Source organism: Manis javanica, chromosome 10, assembly GCF_040802235.1.
Source record: "Manis javanica isolate MJ-LG chromosome 10, MJ_LKY, whole genome shotgun sequence".
Lineage (NCBI taxonomy): Eukaryota > Metazoa > Chordata > Mammalia > Pholidota > Manidae > Manis > Manis javanica.
This window is the reverse complement of record NC_133165.1, coordinates 74032314-74050041: the sequence shown is the minus strand read 5'-3', so window position 1 is coordinate 74050041 and position 17728 is coordinate 74032314. Positions and strand designations below refer to the sequence as shown.

General features: G+C 40.4%; 1 protein-coding gene across 1 annotated transcript; it reads right to left on the bottom strand.

Annotated features, from left to right (window-relative positions):
• Positions 1-2981: 2981 nt before the first annotated feature.
• On the bottom strand, positions 2982-10614 carry LOC108388326 (thiol S-methyltransferase TMT1A-like). Its single transcript, XM_037022749.2, is given in 3 exon segments — positions 2982-3218; positions 9761-10050; positions 10053-10614. Coding segments are annotated over 3 exon segments (732 nt in total). The 5' UTR covers positions 10258-10614.
• Between the last annotated feature and the right edge of the window lie 7114 nt (positions 10615-17728).

Below are 17728 nucleotides of genomic sequence, written 5' to 3'. Positions count from 1 at the left end.
CTCAAATGTCACTTCCTCAAGGAAGCCTCTGGCCCTCCTCCCCTAGGTGAGACTCGCTTCTCCTGGCACCCTGCCCCTCCCCCTCACAGATAGCATTTTTCACGTGAGGGCAGGGACCAAGGCTGGCTTATTCAGGGCTCTCAGCCAAGCACCAAGAGCAGAATATGCAGGAGGCACTCAACACATATCTGTTGAATGAAGTCCCACATTTATTAAGTTACCAAGTTCTTCATTTATTGACTCCTCACAGTAACCGTTCAGATAGATATTATCCCCCTTAAGAGCTGAGGAAACTGATTCGTTCAGAAGTAACTTGCCCAAGGTCACACGGTGAGTGAATGACACAACCAGGACTTGACCTAGGTCACGTTGACACCCAAGCCACCATGGTTCTGCCTCTGAGTTTCCCCACTGTGTGCAGCTATCCACTGGGAAGCCAGAGTTCATAGCCCAGTGCTGTGCGATCTACCAAAGGCAGGCTAAAAGGGTGTGATCAGTGTGGTGGGGTACTCATAATTGTCATTTGTTGTGTGCCTTCCCAGCATCCACCCCTGCGTTCCCCAGTCACAGGCTGTTTTTGTTTGGAGGTCATGCAGCTTTCCTTGTCGCAGTGCCTGTGGTCAGGGTGTGCTCGGCCCCAGGGATGAAGCACCGTGACCTGTACTTGAGCCAAGCAGCATAATCGGTTCCATTGGAACATTGTAATTGGTTCAGGGATGGGCTTGTGACCCAGTATTGCCCATAAGACCAACTGAGATTCAATCCAGAACTTTAGTTGGAGTTTTTGCAAGAGAGGATTTGATCTTTCCAACGGACTTTGGGCCCTGGAAGCATGAAGATGGGCACAATTTCCGGAGACTCACCACTGGATGCCGAGAACAGAGAGGAAGGCAGATGTGTCCCTAGACACTGTCTGGCTCCTGATAACATTATCCTGTCCAAGCTGTGTGCCCAAGGATTTCTGCCCCTATGCTTCTCACTAATTTGAGTCAGTTAAGTCCTTTTCCTGTTTAAGCCTTTTTGGGTTGGGAGTTTTGTCATTTGCAATCTAAGGATGCTAACCAACACAGGACCTTAAACGCGTTGGACATATTTCGCCCTTTTTCAGTTTCCATTTTGCATAGGCTTAGGTCACTTTCACAGGCTCTTGGAATGAGCATAAAACTGTATTTTCTGGGTAGGGGTGGGGGGAAGCAGTGAGAAGGTGATGCAGCAGCGATGATTGTCAAGCCAAGTTTGTGGTTTGGGGAATTAGGGCTCCTAAGACTTTCTCAGTAACTTATGCAATGTTAAGAAAATTCATTTATTTACTTCTCTGCACCTCAGTTTTGTCTATAGGAAGTGAGGATGATATTTCCCACACCACTTAGATGAGACGGAATTGATAGGAATGTGCTTTGTGCTTTGGTATTTATTTCCAGCATGCCCAGACATTTCACCATGTTAACCTGAGGCTTTTCATATCTCTCCATCACTAGACTGACCTACCCAGTAGCAAGGTGGATAGATGGAGGAGGTAGATGGGGAAGGTTCCTACTTTGGGAAGGCTGTAGAGGGAGGGGATTCATGTTCCATAGCTCAGAAGGCAAAGATCCTAACTCACCATAACTATTATTTTCATGTTCAAGAGAGAATAGCAAGTTTCCTTTTTGCTCTATGGATTTCATAAATGGGGTCTTTGGACTTGAACTTTTCAAAACCCTTCCTGATCCTTCCAAAATTGTGTTTTCCAAAATCTACTAGCTGTGTTTAGTTACCTGACTGTAGAAAGAAAAATCTTTGTGTTCAAAAAGCTTAATTTTCCACAATGAAGGAAAGCCCTCCCAGGGACAATAAGAAAAATGAAACCAAGATAGCAAAGATATAAAAACCATTGTTTTTCATTCCTAAAATGCATATGACTTTATTGATTTCATGTTTAAAATAGTCTCTTTGAAAATTCATCTTAGAAAATATACTAAACTTATTAAAATACTACAAACTGCTGCTGAAAATATTCTGGAACCCTCTGACTGACCAACCTAAACCTCATTCTCAAAGTACTTGTGATTTTCAAAGTATCCCATGATTGCAAGGAACAAAGAAATCATCTTGGAACAGGAATGGAAATTTGATCAGAATAAACCAAAAAAATATTTATCTACTTCTTTACAGACTCAGTCTGCCTGGTGTTTAGGGGCTCTTACCTAGCATACCTAATATGCAAGGCTTTCTTAATTACAATGGACCTTTCTTTGCCTGCAATTTACTAGTCAGCAAAGTATATGCTAGATAATGAGGGGAATGAACCCAAGAACTTTAACTGCCTCAGATATGTTAGGATATGCTAAAGTGCCAAGTACAATCTTCATCTTAAAAACTGAAAACCAGAATGCAAGAAAACAAACTTTGGTGGAATATGTAATAAAAGACACAACAAAGCTGGGCAGGCCAGGGTGTGGCATTCTCCTATGTTACTTTGAAAGCCAGCCCAGTGATACTAAGACAGCAGATAGATTCAGATTTCTTTTTCAGAAAATCTGTGCTATTTAGATTTGGATTTTCAATTAGTTAGTATTCCCTTACTCAGTTCTGAAGTATTAAGGTCTTTTTACTTCTCCATTTTCAAAGTTTTCTTTCAAGTGATTTAACTGCTTGTTAATGCCAAGCTCTCAAACAGGGGGTGAGATTAAAATCTGTGAATAACAATTTAGATAAGACAGTTGGAAAAATTTTGAAGTCACTGAATAAACTAAGGTTTGGGGATAATGGTAGACTTCAATTATGAAAGCCCACTGTTTCCTTTTAAGGGGGAGTTCAAAGCTGTTTTTTTTTTCATTTTGTTTGAGATTCTTTGGGAGACAATAAAAAAGGCTAAATAGAACAACAAAAACTTTAAGGGATGAACTAAAAAATGTCTCCCTTCTCCCAACTATTATTTTAAGTGTAAAACTGAGGCCTTAAAATATTCAACACATTCAGCTCTCTGCTCCCCACTCACACTATTTCAAAGCATATCCACAGATGTGTGGGTGTATCAGCTGGCAGGACAGAGGGGCCTGTAGGTGCTGCAGCTGCAGCTTGGAAGAGCTGGCCTGTTCCAGGGCCTTCCAGCTCTCTCTGGTCAGGTTGCACCCATCAAACAGAAGGTTCCAGGCAGGATCCAGGACCTGCTGCCAGAAGTAATTCCAGGTTGAACACTCAGCTGCTACATGCTCCATGAAATAAAAAGCCCCTCCCTGAGAAAGAAAAAAAAAATTTCAAGAGAAGAAATAAAAAAAATTGAGAAGAATAAAACAATAGCAAAAATCAATGAAACCAAGAGCTGGTTCTTTGAGAAAATAAACAAAATAGATAAGCCTCTAGCCCAACTTATTAAGAGAAAAAGAGAATCAACACAAATCAACATAATCAGAAATGAGAATGGAAAAATCACGACAGACTCCACAGAAATACAAAGAATTATTAAAGACTACTATGAAAACCTATATGCCAACAAGCTGGAAAACCTAGAAGAAATGGACAACTTCCTAGAAAAATACAACCTGCCAAGACTAACCAAGGAAGAAACACAAAAGTTAAAAAACCAATTACGAGGAAAGAAATTGAAACGGTAATAAAAAAAACTACCCAAGAACAAAAGCCCGGGGCCGGACCGATTTACCTCGGAATTTTATCAGACACACAGGGAAGACATAATACCCATTCTCCTTAAAGTGTTACAAAAAATAGAAGAGGAGGGAATACTCTCAAACTCATTCTATGAAGCCAACATCACCCTAATACCAAAACCAGGCAAAGACCCCACCAAAAAAGAAAATTACAGACCAATATCCCTGATGAATGTAGATGCAAAAATACTGAATAAAATATTAGCAAACAGAATTAAACAGCATATCAAAAGGATCATACACCATGACCAAGTGGGATTCATCCCAGGGATGCAAGGATGGTACAACATTCGAAAATCCATCAACATCATCCACCACATCAACAAAAAGAAAGACAAAAACCACATGATCATCTCCATAGACGCTGGAAAAGCATTCGACAAAATTCAACATCCATTCATGATAAAAACTCTCAGCAAAATGGGAATAGAGGGCAAGTACCTCAACATAATAAAGGCCGTATATGATAAACCCACAGCCAACATTATACTGAACAGCAAGAAGCTGAAAGCTTTTCCTCTGAGATCGGGAACTAGACAGGATGCCCACTCTCCCTACTGTTATTTAACATAGTACTGGAGGTCCTAGCCATGGCAATTAGACAAAACAAAGAAATACAAGAAATCCAGATTGGTAAAGAAGAAGTTAAACTGTCACTATTTGCAGATGACATGATACTATACATAAAAAACCCTAAAGACTCCACCCCAAAACTACTGGAACTGATATCGGAATATAGAAAAGTTGCAGGATACAAAATCAACACACAGAAATCTGTGGCTTTCCTATACACTAACAATGAACCAACAGAAAGAGAAATCAGGAAAACAACTCCATTCGCAACTGCATCAAAAAAAATAAAATACCTAGGAATAAACCTAACTAAAGAAGTGATAGACTTATACTCTGAAAACTACAAGTCACTCTTAAGGGAAATTAAGGGGGATACTAACAGATGGAAACTCATCCCATGCTCGTGGCTAGGAAGAATTAATATCGTCAAAATGGCCATCCTGCCCAAAGCAATATACAGATTTGATGCAATTCCTATGAAACTACCAGCAACATTCTTCAATGATCTGAAACAAATAATTCAAGAATTCATATGGAAACACCAAAGACCCCGAATAGCCAAAGCAATCCTGAAAAAGAAGAATAAAGTAGGGGGGATCTCACTCCCCAACTTCAAGCTCTATTATAAAGCCATAGTAATCAAGACAATTTGGTACTGGCACAAGAACAGAGCCACAGACCAGTGGAACAGATTAGAGACTCCAGACATTAACCCAAACATATATGGTCAATTAATATTTGATAAAGGAGCCATGGACATACAATGGCGAGATGACAGTCTCTTCAACAGATGGTGCTGGCAAAACTGGACAGCTACATGTAGGAGAATGAAACTGGACCATTGTCTAACCCCATACACAAAAGTAAATTCAAAATGGATCAAAGACCTGAATGTAAGTCATGAAACCATAAAACTCTTAGAAAAAAACATAGTCAAAAACCTTTTAGACATAAACATGAGTGACCTCTTCTTGAACATATCTCCCCGGGCAAGGAAAACAACAGCAAAAATGAACAAGTGGGACTATATTAAGCTAAAAAGCTTCTGCACAGCAAAAGACACCATCAATAGAACAAAAAGGAACCGTACAGTATGGGAGAATATATTTGTAAATGACAGATCTGATAAAGGCTTGACATCCAAAATATATATAGAGCTCACATGCCTCAACAAACAAAAAACAAATAATCCAATTAAAAAATGGGCAGAGTAACTGAACAGACAGTTCTCTAAAAAATAAATACAGATGGCCAAGAGACACATGAAAAGATGCTCCACATCGCTAATTATCAGAGAAATGCAAATTAAAACTACAATGAGATATCACCTCACAGCAGTAAGGATGGCTGCCATCCAAAAGACAAACAACAACAAATGTTGGCGAGGCTGTGGAGAAAGGGGAACCCTCCTACACTGCTGGTGGGAATGTAAATTAGTTCCGCCCTTGTGGAAAGCAGTATGGAGGTTCATCAAAATGCTCAAAACAGACCTACCATTTGACCCAGGAATTCCACTCCTAGGAATTTACCCTAAGAATGCAGCAATCAAGTTTGAGAAAGACAGATGCACCCCTGTGTTTATCGCAGCACTATTTACAATAGCCAAGAATTGGAAGCAACCTAAATGTCCATTGGTAGATGAATGGATAAAGAAGATGTGGTACATATACACAATGGAATACTACTCAGCCATAAGAAGAGGGCAAATCCTACCATTTGCAGCAACATGGATGGACCTGGAGGGTATTATGCTCAGTGAAATAAGCCAAGTGGAGAAAGACAAATACCAAATGATTTCACTCATCTGTGGAGTATAAGAACAAAGGAAAAACTGAAGGAGCAAAACAGCAGTGGAATTACAGAACCCAAAAATGGACTAACAGGTACCAAAGGGAAAGGGACTGGGGAGGATGGGTGGGTAGGGAGGGATAAGGGGGGGAGAAGTAAGGGAGTATTAAGATTAGCATGCATGGGGGGAGGGAGAAAGGGGAGGGCTGTACAACACAGAGAAGACAAGTAGTGATTCTACAACATTTTGCTATGCTGATGGACAGTGACTGTAAAGTGGTTTATAGGGGGGACCTGGTATAGGGGAGAGCCTAGTAAACATAATATTCTTCATGTAAGTGTAGATTAAAGATAAAAAAAAGAAAGAAAGAAAGAAAAGGAGGATTACTCCTTGATAGGATAAAACTAACTGTAAATCAACGATTAATGCATGCTTTAAATATCCTTAATTTTGATCACTTAAAGGGCGTCAGACGATCGGCTATGGAGGTACACTTTTCTGATAATATTCCTTTCTCTTAAAGAAAAAAGCAGTTCCTGTGTGGTGACCTCCAATGAGTTCTACACAATGGTATAAAGGGCATATCAAAGTGTGGGCAAAGGGTCTGTTTGTGTTTATACAGAGGATCAAATCCTAATTTGGCTATGCAGAAAATGAACTAAGATATGATATGAAAGAACTTCCAACATCAGCACTCTCTGGAAGACTCATACCAGAAGATGATCATCAAAAAACCTCAACAAAGATCCAGGCTCCAGTTGTAGCTGCATCCATCCCACTGGTTCCTGGACTTGCCATTGGAATGAAGAAGGCGATATCTAAGCTGGCCTGTACTTTCAGTAAAACAACAAATTTGACTGGATCTATACTGTTGGAACTCAACCAAGAATTAGGAGAAGTGCAAGTTGTAGTACTCCAAAATCTTACAACTACAGACTATCTACTGTTAAAAGAACATATGGGATGTGAACAGTTCCCAGGAATGGGTTGTTTTAATTTGATTTCTCTCAGACTGTTCAAGTACAGTTGGACAATATCCATCATATCATAGACAAATTTTCACAAATGCCTAGGGTGCCTAACTGGTTTTCTTGGCTTCACTGGAGATGGCTGTTAACTATAGATCTGCTTTGGTTATGTAACTGTATTCCTAGTATGTTAATGTGTGTGCACAATTTAGTAAGTAGTTTAAAACCTATACATGCTTAAGTTACTCTACAAGAAGATATGTCAAAGAAATAATCCTCCCATGTTTTCTTTCATCTGCTACCTCTATAGCTTTTCTTCTTCCTTTCTAATTACAACCCTTAAATAGAATTCATGCCTCATATCGAATTTACTGAGTATCATAATTCCTCCAAGTGGTAAAGATACCTCAAGACAAATGCTGGGCATAGAAGCCACAGGGCATCAATCTGCAAAGAAGTAAGAAGCTAACCTTTTCAAACAATATGGCTTCTCTCTCACTTACCAACTTTACATCTCCATGTATGGCCCCGGAAGATGACTGGTTAGCCAGAGACGGGTAAGATTCCTCAAGGGAGGAACAACCTAAGACAGGCACAGTCGCAGGGGGGCCATCAGGTGAGAAATTGGGGATCAACAGTGGTGAGGCTTAGAACCTCACCCCCCCCCGTTTTGAGAGAAATCTTCTGCATCTGTGGATGTTTTAATGCCCTTGTCTAGCTTGGATTAACACATAGTCTACAAGCACACACCTGATCATCTACATTTGCTGTCTTACAACACTAAACTATGTTTTCTACCTTTATCTTGCATCTACCTACCACTTCAGCATTTTATTAAAAATAAAAATAATAATAATAATAAAGGGAGAAATGTGGGATCAACATATAAATCAAGTATAAAAATCAAACAAACATTCATATTTGACCTGATTGTTTATAGTTCATAATGCGTGATCAAAACCGAAAGTTTCTGTGATGACTGCCCTTGTACTGTTCACCATGTAAGAACTTATTCACTATGTAAGAATTTGTTCACCATGCAAGAACTTGTTTGTTATGTTTCAGAAGATTGGAGACTGACGAGAATTAGGCTTGGGGTGGATTAATGATTGTGCATTGAGCATTGACTCCCCTATACGGAATTTTATTGTTGTTAACAACCATTTGATCAATAAATATGAGAGATGCCCTCTCAAAAAAAAAAAAACATATCAAGGATTTTAGCTTTGGAAAAACAAATTTATAAGATGATTAGTGTCAGATATCATTGGCCCCAGAGGCTAACTTTATGAGAAGACATAGATAAACTAAAACTTTACTGAGACACCATTTTAATCCATAGTTTCATCTTCTGTCAAATGTTATACAAAGCTGACATTCTAAAGCAAGTGAATGTATTATCTGATGGTAGAAGTAGTACATAGGAATAGCGAATACTTAAAGTAGTTACTGCATGCAAGCTGCTATCCACTAATTCACTGAATACTCCCACTAAATTTATTTGATAAGTATTATTATCATTCCTGTGTTTACAGATGAGGAAACTAAATCACATATAAAATAAACAACTTGTCCAATGTCACACAGCCTGAAAAATATCAGAATCAGGTTTTGAACCTGGGTGGTCTGGCTCCAGAGGCTGGTAGTACTGCCCCACCAATATTTTTACTTTAGAAAATTTAGAAAATACAGAAAATTGTAAAAAGAAAAACAATCACAGAACTATACAAGGTATAAAATGAAAAAATAATTCTTGCCTCACATTCAATCCCATTCCCAGGAGGTAACCACTGTTAATAGTTTCTTGTGTACCATTTCCATTAACATATATACATACATAGGTATCCTCTTAAGCCCCCCTCATATAAATGGGCTGTTACTCTATGTAATATTCTATTATTCAATTGTTTTTTTTAATTTAACATTATCTCTTGGAGATATTTTCATATCAAGGTATATAATTTCCTTATTCTTATTAACAGAATTCCTTTATGTAATGTGACAATTTACTTGAACAGCCCCCTTTTGATGGTTGTTTACTTATTTCCAATTTGTGCTCTTATAAATATTGTAATGAATATTTTTGTATATGGATGAATATGTGCACACTTGTTATAGGATATATTCCTAACCTGGATAAGAGAGTATATGCACTTAAAATTTTGATATTATCAAATTGCCCTCCCAAGAGGGTACTTCCTCCAGTGAATGTGGAAGTTTTCATTCTCCAAGGCCCACCCTAATACCATGTTTTCCTTAAAAGTCTCTAATAATGTAATAGGTAAAAATGTTATATTGCTTTACTTGGTTCTTTTATTGCAAGTAAGGTTCAGCATTTTTATAATAGGCTATTTATTTATATTTATGTTGCAGCTCTTTGCCCATTTTTCTCATTGATTTAAATAATCCTACTGACTTAAACAATCCTTATTTCTTATTGATTTTAAAAACCTTATTGATCTATAATGTCTTTTAATATGAAGGAAGCTAACCCTTTGTCTATCATCCCTGACAAATACTTTTTCCAAGTTTGTTTTGTATTTTAACTTTCTTATAGCACCTCTTTTTTCTGCAGAAGTTTTACAGTTTTATGTATTCAGATTTATCAATCTTTCCCTTTATAGCTTCTTTCCCACTCTAAGATTTTTAAAAATTCAGCAGTGTCTTCTCTAGTAGTTTCACTTTTTATATTAAAATGTTTGATTCACCTGAAATTGACAGGACTGCCCTTGGGGATTGTGGTTGCTCCTAAACAGTCCTCCTGACACCCCCTCACTCACCGGCCTCAGCACTCTGCACACCTCCTGGAGGATCTGTTCCTGGTTCTTCACGGAGCACAGGACCAGGGTGCAGACCACCACATCCACGGAGCCGTCACTCACCTGGTGCATGTTCTCCCCGGCAACCACCACGAAGCGCTCGAACTGCAGGTGTTGGTTCTCAGCAACGCTCTTGATCAAGAACTTCTCAAAGTTGGGATTCAGGTCAATACAGGTCACCCTGCTTCCAGGCAGATAGAACTTGAAGTTGGTCCCGGTGCCACAGCCTACCTCCAGCAGGGAGAGTTCCTAGAGGGGCCCACAAAGTCCTTCAGGTTACTGAAGAGCTTCCGCTTCTTGCTCGCCATCTGTTCATTGTATATCACAGAGAACCTCGTCAAGAAGTAGGGGAACCATTGTTGGCATATCCAGCTCCACGAACCCAGAAAGTTCAGCAGGTACATGGGAGATGCCAGGATGCAGACAGCCAGCCTAAGGATAAAGATGGTAAGCATCATCACTTAGAAGAGAAAAAAAAAAACAGTGGTTAGAGGTCTGACTCTAATTGCAGGCGGTAGGTTTCTGGCCACACTCCAAGATCAGTCATCCACAGGGGAAGAACTGGCTGTACAGGAATGATACAGCTGAAGTCAAATCGTGGGTGAAAAGGCTCATTTTACCCATTTAATAGACATTTGGCAAAAGCTAACTCATAGCATAATTTTCATGAAGCAAAATGGGAAGGTCCCGAGCTTTTCCTTAGAAGGAAATTTAATTGCAATCCCTTATTCCAAGGAGATTCCTGTTTTCCCTTCTGTAGGCTCAGAGACCAGTTGCCAGTTGGCTGCTGGAGTTTTATACACATAGTGCACTCACATCCTGTTGGGATGCTCCAGTGACCTTTGAAAGGAAAATCGAATCTGTGGGTGGAGCCTGGTTAAGCCATATCAGGAGACTGCTGCCACCAAGTTCCTTTTATTTCAAGGTGCTCTCTTCCCACTCTCCCTCATCTCGCCCCATTTTTTTAAAAAGGAGGTGAAAGGGCATGCCTGTTTAGCCACAGTTAACAAGAGTCCCCCCTTTTGCATTCTGGGCTGAGGCTCTCAGATTTTCCTAACTCAACAATAAGATTATTTTTCAGTCACTCTTTTGGGCTGTCCATCTTTTAATTACTACATTACTCAGGTGATTTAGATAAAAATAATATCCAGAATATTGTTTGCAAACCTAAAATATTCAGGAAATAATTTCAAACATTCACCTGCTTTTAGCAAGAAAGCCTGGACTTTAGGGTCGTCAGGGAACACAGAAATTATTTTTAAAAATATTTTATTAAAAAAATAATGGTAACATTTTTTTAATCAAACTGGGTGGTGGATACAGGGAGTGTTCTCTTCCATTATTGGTTATACTCTACACATATTTTATAAAGACTATATTCCATTTTAACAGCTTTTCCAAGTGGAATTGACATCAATAAACTACACGTTTAAAGTGTACAGTGTAAGTTTTGACATATGAACATACCTGTGAAGCCATCACTTGAATCAAGATAATGAACATATTCATCACCCACAAGTTTCCTCATGCCCCCCTGTGATCCCTCCCTCCTGCCCTCTGCATTCCAAGGCAGCCACTGATCTGTTTTCTGTCACTGGAGATTAGTTTGCTTTTACTAGAATTTTATATAAATGATGCATTATATACTTTTACTAGCTTCTTTCACTTTAACATAATTGAGAGTCAGCCATATTGTTGCATGAATCTATTGATTTTATTTCTGAATAGTATTTTATTGTTGACAAGTCTGTAAAACATGAAATTTAATCAAGGAGAACTTTTTTCTTTTTTTCTTTTTTGTTATCATTAATGTACAATTACATGAAGAACATTATGTTTACTGGGGTCCCCCCTTCACCAAGTCCCACCCCCAAAACCCCATTAGTCACTGTCCAGTGTAGTAAGATGTTGTAGAATCACTACTTGTCTTCTCTGTGTGCACAGCCCTCCCCATGCCCCGCCCCATATTATACATGCTAATTGTAATACCCCCTTTCTTTTTCCCCTCCCTTATCCTTCCCTTCCCACCCATCCTCCATAGTCCCTTTGGTAACTGTTAGTCCATTCTTGGGTTATGTGAGTCTGCTGTTGTTTTTTTCCTTCAGTTTTTCTTTGTTCTTATACTCCACATATGAGTGAAATCATTTGGTATTTGTCTTTCTCTGCCTGGCTTATTTCACTGAGCATAATACCCTCTAGTTCCATCCATGTTGTTCCAAATGGTAGGATTTGTTTTCTCCTATGGCTGAGTAATAATCCATTGTGTATATGTACCACATCTTTTTTATCCATTCATCTACTGGTGGACACTTAGGTTGCTTTCATTTCTTGGCTATTATAAATAGTGCTGCAATAAACATAGGAGTGCATCTATCTTTTTCAAACTGGGCTAGTGCATTCTTAGGGCAAATTCCTAAAAGTGAGACTCCTGGGTCAAATGGTATTTCTATTTTAAGCTTTTTGAGGAACCTCCATACTGTTTTCTGTAGTGGTTGAACTAATTTACATTCCCACCAGCAGTGTAGGTGGGTTCCCCTTTCTCCACAACCTCGCCAACATTTGTTTTTGTTTGGTGTGAGGTGATATCTCATTGTGGTTTTAATTTGCATTTCTCTGATGACAAGTGATGTGGAGCATCTTTTCATGTGTCTGTTGGCCATCTCAATTTCTTCTTTAGAGAACTGTCTATTCAACTCCTCTGCCCATTTTTTTTATTGGATTATTTGCTTTTGTTTGTTGAGGTGTGTGAGCTCTTTATATATTTTGGATGTCAACCCTTTATCAGATCTGTCATTTACAAATATATTCTCCCATACTGTAGGATACCTTTTTGTTCTATTGATGGTATACTTTGCTGTACAGAAGCTTTTCAGCTTGATATAGTCCCATTTATTCATTTTTGCATCTGTTTTCCTTGCCTGGGGAGATATGTTCAAGACGAGGCCACTCATGTTTATGTCCATGAAATATTTGCCTATGTTTTTTTCTAAGAGTTTTATGGTTTCTTGACTTACATTCACACACAATGACATATACACACACTCACTCTCACTCATACATACACACACACTCTCACTCTCAAACACTCACACAGCCCCTCACACACCTACGTACACACACACACCGTCACACACACAATCACATATCCACAATCACACACACTCACAGACACACACCTACACACACATGCGCAGTCACACAAACTGTCACACACACACACAGACACAGACACAAACACAGACACACAATCACAAACTGTCACACACACACAGACACACACACACCTACGCACACAGACACATTCACACACACTCACAATCACACACTCACTCCCACTCACACACCTACACTCTCACAAACACACTCACATACCCACTCAAACATTCTCACACACATATTCATAAACACACTCATACACTCTCACACTCACACCCAGCATATCACACACCTACACACACACTCACACACACTATTGCTCACACACTCACATATAAACAATCACACACACTCAGACACACCTACACTCACACACTCACACACACTGCAACACACCCTCACACACCTACACACACAGACTCACTCACACAAACTCAAACTCACGCACACTCACACACAATCACACACACAATCAAACACAATCACACAAAATCACACACTCATACACTCCCACTCATACACCTACACACTCACAAACACACACACACTCACACACCAGCTCAAACACACACACTCTCACCCACTCACACACAGCACCTCACACACCTACACACAGACTTACACACACCATCACACACTCACACACACTCACATATAAACAATCATATACACACTCAAACAGACACATCTACACTCACACACTCAGTCACACACCCTCGCACACACACACACATTCACACACACACTCACATTCTCACACATGCACTCATACAGACTCACACACACAGTCATACACACTCACACACTATGACTCACACTTATATACACACACTCCCACTCACACCTACACTCTCACATACATACTTACACTCCCACACTCTAATACACACTCACACACACACTCACACAGACTCACATATACACACTAACACACACACTCACACACTCTCACCCACTCACACACTCTCACTCACACACACATAAACACACATAAACACGCTCACAGATACATAAACACACTCACGCTCAGCCACTCACACACCTGCACACTCACAGAACACCCTCACACACAATCACACACTCACACCCTCTCACACACACACACTCAATCCCAATCAAACACACACAAACACACGCACACTCACACGCACAAACACCCATTCGCTTAAAACACACTCGGGAAAAGTCTACTGCATCACATTAAACCCCATTGTACTCCAATTCACAATGTTCCACTCCATTCTGCAACATTCCACAATGTTCTGTTGTGTCACATTACATCAAAGAAGGCAGCATTCGCTAGTAAACAATTCAGGATCCCTCTTGCCTCTCATTAAACTGCATTTCATGCCATCCCACAACATTCCACTCCTTTCTGCAAAGTTCCACCACCTTCTATTGCTTTCCATTCCATCAAAGAAGGCTCTGTTCGTTTCCAAACCACTCAGACACCCTTTATTGCATCACATTTCAACCCATTCCACTTTATTCCACAAAATTAAACTCCATTCCACAATATCCACCACATTTTATTGCATTATATTCCATCAAAGAAGGCTCCATTCACTTCCAAAACACCCTGAACTGTCACTTGCATCACATTACACCACATTCCACTTCATTCCACAACATTCCACTCCATTCTGCAACACTCCACAATGTTCTGTTGTGTTCCATTGTGTCAAAGAAGGCAGCCTTTGCTAAGAAACTACTCAGGAACCCTCTATTGCATCATATTAAACCATATTTCACACCATTCCACAACATTCCACTCTTCTGCAAAATTTCACCACGTTCTATTGCTTTCCATTCAAAGAAGGCTCCATTCGTTTCCAAACCACTCAGACACCCTTTATTGCATCACATTTCAACCCATTCCACTATATTCCACAAAATTGCACTCCTTTCCACCACAATCCACCACGTTCTATTGCGTTACATTCCTTCAAAAGACTCCTTTCACTTCCAAGCAATTCAGAAAACCTCTCTTGTTTCACATCACACCCCATTCCACCCCATTCCACAACATTCCGATTCATTCTACAATATTCCACAACATTTTCTTGCATTCCACAGTGTCAAAGGAGGAACCATTGGCTTATAAAGCACTCAGGAACCATCTATTGCATCACATTACACCCCATTTGACTCCATTCCACAATATTCTACTCCATTACCCAACAATCCATCACATTGTATTGCATTCCATTCCATGAAAGAAGGCTCCCTTTGCATCCAAACCGCTCAGGTTCCCTCGACTGCATCACAGTGCACTCCATTCCACTCCATTTCACGACTTTCCACTCCATTCTGCAACAATCCACCACGTTCTATTGTTTCATTCCATCAAAGAAGGATCCATTCTCTTCCAAAACAAACAGGAACCATCTATTGCATCCCAATACACCACATTCCAATCCATTCCACAACATTACACTCCTATCTGTAGTCTCCCATCATGTTCTATTGCTTTCCATTCTGTCAGAGAAGGCTCATTTCACTTCCAAACTTCTCAGGAACCCTTTGTTGTGTCATATTTCACCCCATTCCCCTCTCACACACACTCACACACACACACACACCCAGACACATACACAAACCTGCACACTCACACACACACTCACAAAAACAGACACTCTCAGACAGAAACACACTCACAAACACACACACACTCATACACAATCACAATCACATAAGAGTCTTGTATACACACTCACAAACACTCCCACTCACACACCTATGCTCTCACAAACACACACACACCCTCTCAAACACACACACAGACTCACATATACACACCCACACACACATTCACATTCACCCACAGCCCCTCACACACGTGCACACTCACTCTCACACATTCATAGGCACACACACACTCACATTCACTCAAACACACAGTCACACAGTCTCTCACACATACAATCACACATGCACAATGACACACACACCTACACACAAGCACCCACAAACTTGCACACCCACACACACCAACTCACCCACTCACACAGCCATTCACACACTTGCACACTAACAGACATGCACACTTACACTCAAACACAGTCACTCACACACATAGTCAAACATGCACAATCACACACACCCTCACACACACATGCTCACACCCACACTCACACACTCACAAACACACAACTCACACACACACTGATACACACTCACACAGTCACTCATATAGTCACACACCCAGTCACACACCTACACTCTCACAAACACACACTTAGACACTCACACACACACTAAAACACAACCGCTCACACAAAACTCACACACAATCACATACACACATACTGTCACCCTCACACTCACACACAGCCCCTAACATACCTACACACACACCATAACAGACTCTCACACTCACACAGAAACACACACAATCATATATCCACAATCACACACACACAGACACACACCTAAACACTCACAAACACAGTCACACAAACACACACACAATCACATGTACAGACACAAACACAGACACACAATCACACACTGTATAACACACTCACACCCACACACACAGACTCACACCCACACACTGTCACACACACCTAGACACAGACACACTCACAAACACACAGAAACACACAATCACACACTTATATACACACTCAATCACTACCACTCACACAACTACACTCCCACAAACACTCACAAACTCTCACACACCCACTCAAACACTCACACACACTCACATATTCATACTCACACACTCCCAACCCCTCACACACAGCACATCACACACCTACACACACACACCATCGTACACTCACACAAACATATAAACAAACACACTCAAACAGACCTACCTACACACATGCTCACACACCCTCAAACACATGCACACTCACACTCACACTGTCACACACACACCTACACAGACACACTCACATGAACTCACACAAACTCAAGCACACTCACACAATCACACACCTGTATACACACACTCACTCTCACACACCTACACTATCACAAACACACACTGTCGCACACCCTCATATACACACACAAACTCACACTGTCACACTCTCACACCTACACACACACAATCACACACTTGTATGCACACTCACACACTCCCACTCACAGACCTGCACATTCAAACACACACTCTCACCCACTCACACACACTCTCACACACATAAACACACTTACATAAACTAACTCACATAAACACACTCACACACACATTCACACACTCGTATACACACACACTCAAAAACCTACACTCTCACAAACACACCCACCCACTCAAACACACTCACTCACATATTCATACACACACACACCATCACCCACTCACACACAGTATGTCACACATCTAAACACACACACACTCACACACACTGTTACACAATCACACACATATAATCAGCCATACTCAAACACACCTACAATCACACACACACACTGTCACACACCCTCACAGACACATGCACACTCAGACACACTCACACACTGTCACACACAAACCTACACACAGAGACACACTCTCAAACACACACCCTCAAACACAATCACACTCATATACAAACTCACACACTCACTCCCACTCACACACCTACACTCTAACAAACACACAGTCGCACACCTGCTCAAACACACTCACACTCACATATTCATACACACACTCTCACCTACTCACACACAGCACGTCACACACCTACACACACGCCCACTCACGCACACCATCGTACACTCACACACACATATAAAAAATCACACACACACAAACAGACCCACACACACACACAC